Source organism: Macrobrachium nipponense, chromosome 47 (assembly GCF_015104395.2).
Source record: "Macrobrachium nipponense isolate FS-2020 chromosome 47, ASM1510439v2, whole genome shotgun sequence".
Classification (NCBI taxonomy): domain Eukaryota; kingdom Metazoa; phylum Arthropoda; class Malacostraca; order Decapoda; family Palaemonidae; genus Macrobrachium; species Macrobrachium nipponense.
The window spans coordinates 25,384,395-25,390,394 of NC_087222.1; the positions used below are offsets into that span (position 1 = coordinate 25,384,395).

The 6,000-nt window shown below is 35.8% G+C and overlaps 2 protein-coding genes across 2 annotated transcripts in view; both read right to left on the bottom strand.

Moving 5' to 3' along the window:
- The window catches only part of LOC135204778 (armadillo repeat-containing protein 1-like), a 29,536-nt gene extending 27,942 nt beyond the window's left edge, over window positions 1-1,594 (bottom strand). Inside the window, exon 1 of the mRNA XM_064234954.1 lies at window positions 1,466-1,594. The gene's annotated coding sequence lies outside the window, so the exon portion shown is untranslated. The remainder of the gene's footprint in view (window positions 1-1,465) is intronic.
- Window positions 1,595-5,081: 3,487 nt separating this feature from the next.
- LOC135204481 (uncharacterized) overlaps window positions 5,082-6,000 on the bottom strand; it is an 8,279-nt gene continuing 7,360 nt past the window's right edge. The window contains exon 3 of the mRNA XM_064234659.1: window positions 5,082-6,000. This exon is cut by the window's right edge and continues 708 nt beyond it. Coding sequence (XP_064090729.1) covers window positions 5,834-6,000 — 167 coding nt within the window. The 3' untranslated portion in view covers window positions 5,082-5,833.

A 6,000-nucleotide genomic window follows, 5' to 3' on the forward strand; every position in this document is an offset into this window, starting at 1 on the left:
CGGTAACATAGATAGATTAGTAAGAGGGGTTCCCTCACGCACGGGGGGAAGACATGCCCACCCCGAACGCAAGGAAGACCCCAAATACAAAATACAACGAAGAAGCTGAGCGGGGGGCAGGAAGGAAGACGAAGAATCGGATACCAAGGGAGTCGCGGGAGAGCTTTCCGACGACTTCCTGGCAGACCTTCGCTTCCCCTACCCCCGCACAGCAGTGAAAGTAATATGAAAATGAAACAGAATACTGCCTTGCGATTCACTTCATAGAACTTAAAGGGGAAAAAGATCAATTCCCGGGTAAGAACGGAAACTTGATCCAATAATATGATGCTATCATAAAATATATATGAAAATGAAACAGAATACTGCACTTGCGATTTCATTTCACATAAAAAAATCGTAAGGATCAATTCCCGGGTAAGAACGAAAATTGATCCAAATTAAATTTCATGCAAATAAATAAATGAAAATGAAAAGAATATTGCAATTGCGAATCCACTTTCATTGCATTCTATTATACAAAATTAAAAGGCTCGTGCCGAGCGCAAACACACACTCGGTAACGAACGCACAGGAAACATATAATGAAAAGAGTACTTACATTTTTCAATTACACACTTTCGCCCAAAAATACATGACTCGGCGCGAGCGCGCCCGCCCTCGCACCGAGGCATAATTCAAGGTTCAATTCATGAAAAGAGAGGAAATCGCCGCATCTACGGCGATAACTCCATGTTGGTTCATAATTAAGTAATGAAAATGAAAACAGTGTACTTACAGTTTCATTTCCAAGTCAAACAAACCATTAGTAGAAAACACAATATAAACAAAGCATACGACGATGAAGCGGGCAGAGAGCGATGACGAACACGTCCTTCACACCCGCGGCCGAAAGCAAAAGTGATTTGTTTACCTCCCAGTCGCGCGGCGCGCGACTGTCGGACAAGCAGTTAACTACCGTTCTCCCTTGTTCGAAGCTTACGACCGTTCCAGCTGCCGCTAGCTACTTCCTATTGTTAAAGGACCGTGGTTTGTATTACGTATCGGAACAAATAAAATACATTAAATAACAGAAAATAACGGCTAATTATCAACAAAATAACCAAAACTACAACATTGTGGCCTACGCTGCAGTATACGAAAAAACTGAAAAAAGCCGATAAAACATATATTAGGACTAAAAACATGTAAAATATGCTTAAAATATCCATTAAATAACAGAAAATAACGGATATTAACAAACAAAATAAACAAAACAAGAGCATTGTTTACAAATGGACGAGACTAGTACGTAGCCTCACCCGAGGCTGCATAAATAACCTTATTTCCCATAGACCTAAGGTAATATACACCTAAATTAATATCTATTTATACAGAAAATATAATATACTTTCATTTTATAGCGAAAAAACCGTCAAAATAGACGAAAATAGACGAAATCTATTGGGGCGAAAACTTTACTCACTCGGGATCTACGACCATAACAAATGTAGGCGACGGGAGGCAGCCATTGGTCGAGGGTGGACCCTGCTTCTTATTTTAGCGGTTTAATCGTCGTTTTATTAATTACTTATCAGGTTTAAGTGGTTATAATCGTAGATCGATGATTGATAAATTATTTAAACCACGAGATCTATCTCTATTTGGTTTTTCGGGGGTTTAATATCGATTTAGAAAGTCGCTATTGAGGGTTGAGCGAATGGCTCCCAGAAGATTGGTTAATGCGTTCTTCTTCTCTTTTTTGAATATATACCATAATTTCCTCATAACGATATATGCTTTTTCCTTCTTTCAATTAATTATTTATTGGTTTGTTTTAAATAATTCACATTGCGGGGCATTAATACATTTTGTATACGTTTTTATCTTTTTTGACGGTTCATGAGGGAACTTCTTTGATATTTTTAAACATGTATCGTAATTTTCTCGTTTCAGTATATACTTTTTCCTTCTTTCAACTGGTTACTTATTGCTTCTTTTTTAAATCATCCAAATTACAAGGCATTAATACGTTATATATACGATTTTTATAATTTTTATTGATATATATATATTTTATATATATATGTTATGAACCGTCTTAATGGCTCATCAGGTTCTTTAAGTTTCAAGACATTCGGGACTGGAAAAACTGACAGAGATAGAGTCCAGCAACGGAGGGAGGGAAACTAACCAAGCAAATAAAGTAACCTTAAACTAATTTATTACAATAACATTTATTTACACTTTTTATACAAATGAGTCAGTAAGTCAGTCAAAAAAATAACATTAACACAAAGTTATTAACAGACCATTTGCATCATTATATGCAAAGTTATTAGAAAAAAAAAATAATCAGGCACAAAATTAAAGACATTCAAAATGAACCAGCTGCATTACTCTAAATAATTAAAATTAGCACTGAAGCGGCATAATGATAGTCAGAGCAAAACGGGAACACTTTTTTTAAACGATGAGGAAACAACAGTCCAATGCCGGACGATCTAGACAGAGCCGATACGGCAACCACCTCGTCCTTGGAACAATATGGACATCCTCCTCGACCACTGGACGAAAACACGTCACTGCTGCTGCCCAGTGAGGTCGCTCTCGACACGTCGTCCTCTCGACGACGAAAAAACGCCAGTGCTGCTGCCCAGTGAGGTCGCACTCGACAAGTCGTCCTCTTGACGACTAAAACACGCATTGCTGCTGCCCAGTGAGGTCGTACTCGACATGTCGTCCTTTCGACGAGAAAACGAAAACTACCGCCAATGCTGGCCAAATGCTGTCGACCTCCAACTCGACGTCATACTCCATACGACGACTTCAATTAAATAACCAGGTATCCAGTACCTGGCGCTGCCTCATGCTGGTCCACAGGTAATCATACCTGGACTGTCTCTGACTGACTGGTCGTTGCTGCTCCAGAACCGACTGGTTGTTCTGCCCTCCAGAACCTGACTGTGAAATCAGACATCTTCCGACACACGTCAACTCACTTGACCCTCCAAAAAAAACAGAAAACAGGTTAATGGTTATCAGTTAAAACAAGCAATACTAAGGAACAAGCGGAATACGCTTGTTCCAACAAAGCCACTTAACCTGACAATATATATAATATCATATATATATAATATATATATATATATATATATATATATAATATATATATATATATATGTGTGTGTGTGTGTGTGTGTGTGTGGTGTGTGTGTGTGTGTGTGTGTGTGTGTGTGTGTGACTGGTAAAATGTTCTGTTACAACAGAGTTCCATCTAATAAAAGGAGCCCAATAAAAAGAAAAAACCAAAAATTATAGACAAAAACTAAGCTCCTTGATGTCTTCAATGTTGTTTATTTATATATTTGCCCCAAATGTAAGGTGGGGAAAAATGTGGGGGCTTTCTCGTTCGGCCTACTAAAAGTCAGAATTGATTGTCATCGGGGAGTTAGTTACAGAACAGGCAATAAATTAACTAATCCTGAATTTTCTAATGTACGTGATCATGCCGAAAAATCTGTAAACAACATATTGAATGTAAAACATCTTAAAATTCTCTCCAGAGCCACCTCACCTCATCAATTAGCAATAATCGAATCGTTATATATCAAGAAGCTTGTTCCGCCTTTAAACAATCAAACTACCTCCACAACACTGTACCTGTCTTGAGTGTGCCCCTGTCTCTGTCTTTTATGTCATTAGGTCCTTAGTTTCCCGTCCTGAAAGGTAGCGGTCTATTTCTTTCATTCTGTCTGTTGCATTTTAGTTTTTTTATTTTTATTGTTTAATTTTTAAATTTTTGTTTAAAGTGTAAATATTTTTTAAATTGAAAAGGTTTCTTAATTCTTAAGTCTTTGTAATATTTTTATATATTATAATTACGTTTTTCAGCTTTGAAAATGAGGCTGTGTCCTCGAAACGTCAGCATGTTTAATAAATGGACAATTACTAGTACATGACGTCTCCTTCAGCTCCTTGTTGCATATATATATATATATATATATATATATATATATATATATATATATATATATATTATATATATAATCTTTTTTTGACTGTTCATTGGTGGAACTTCTTACGTATTTTTTAATATATCTCGTAATTTATCATTAAAATATGTATTTTTTCTTCTTTCAATTGGTTGTTTCTTATTTCCTTCTAAATCATTAAAATTACGAGGCATTAATACGCTATATATACGATTTTTCTTTTTTCAAGAATATATTTTATCATTATTTGTAATACAAAGTTCAGATGCCAACGTAAAGAAACATATTGAACCTGTTTAGAATAAATATATTTAAAATGTTCTTCGCTTCGAAATATTATAATTTCCAACATTCAGATAAAAGTTTTACTTCTCTAGTTTTTATAATGTATTCATAAATTTTAGAATACGGGATAATAATAAGAGTACATAGATAAAAATGGTAGAATAGGACACATTGGTGAATACATAAGGAGACCTCTTGATTAGAATTAAATAAATAAATAAATAAATAAATAAATACATAAATAAATAAAATAATTAATAATATAAATAGACAAATAAATATCAATGAGGAAATATGACACTACCAACAATGTCATCATACGATTGCAGAAATCGTAAAGGGGCGGACGAGATGGATTTATTGTTAAAAAAGTAAGTTAGCCAATAATTCATTATCTTACCATTTTCTATGGTTGAAAATCATTTAGTAGAAATTGTAATATTAGGGGAAACAGCTGTAGTGTTCTTATAATAATATCTGACCAATGATAACCTTTGGAAACTGCAGTGAGCAGTTAATGTTTGGTTAGAATTAAGCTGAATACGACGGCATGTATCGACGATTATCTTAGATTTTGTTGAAATTTCAAAGTGAGAAGGCTATAGACTGCTCTATTTTGGAAGCTTTTTTTGGTTAAATATAGTCTTTATTATGAAAAATATACTAGTCCTTATATTTACAATTTGGATGTCAGGGTTGGTACTAGTGTTGCAAAGTTTATACAATTTTGCGAGCAGACCAACTCCAGGAGTTTCAGAAACAATATTATAAGTGTTTTCAAATACAATTAAGACAAAAGTAAGGATAAGAAAACAAAAAATCTAAAGTTTAGTTATACTTATTAGAAAAACTGACACTATGGTGGTAACCAAAAGTTGTGTTGGAGTTTGTGACAACACTATAAATATTCCCACTAGTACAGGGAGTCAAAGAAAGAGTTTGATAGATTGTTTTATAGAGATCTTCCATTATACCTACCCGTTTTACAGAATCATTTTTCAAACACTAAGAGAAATCTGAAAGAGGAGGATTAAATAAATATATTTTACAGACAATAGGACACTAAACTGTATTTTTACGTCCTAGAAAAACGAGGTATAAGCATTTCAAAGTAGGTTTTAAAGTCTTTTGAAATCTGGATGACACTATTATATATAATTTGGAACACCTTTCTCAGGCTGGAAGACACTGCCATACAATCTGGAACACCCTTTAAGGATGGAGGACACTATAATCTGGAACATTCTCCCAAGGCTGAAATACACTATTCTTTTAAACTGGAACACCCTTCCAGACTGGAGGACATAATCTGGAACAATCTTCATGACTGGAAAGCACTATTCAAAAATCTGGAACATTATTCTATGGCTGGAGTACACTATTCTTCCAATCTGGAACAGTCTTCAAGGTCTGGAGACACTACTCTACAATCTGGAACACTCTTTTAAGGCTGGAAGACTACCCTATAATCTGGAAGAACCTCCAAGGCTAGAATACCCAGCCTCCCCCCAGCCCCCCAACACCCTACCCCCTAAAAGCCCTGTGACAAATTCTTGCGGTACATTCAGCCGCATCTAGAAAGGTGTACCATATGACTGAGAAGGAAAGCTAGGAGCAGGGGGCGTCCCGTACGAGGAGCTGGGAGTTGGAGCTGGTCCTGGTACACTGTATGAAGGACTTGGAGCTGGTCCTGGTACACTGTATGAAGGACTTGGAGCAGGAGCTGGAGGGGCAATATATG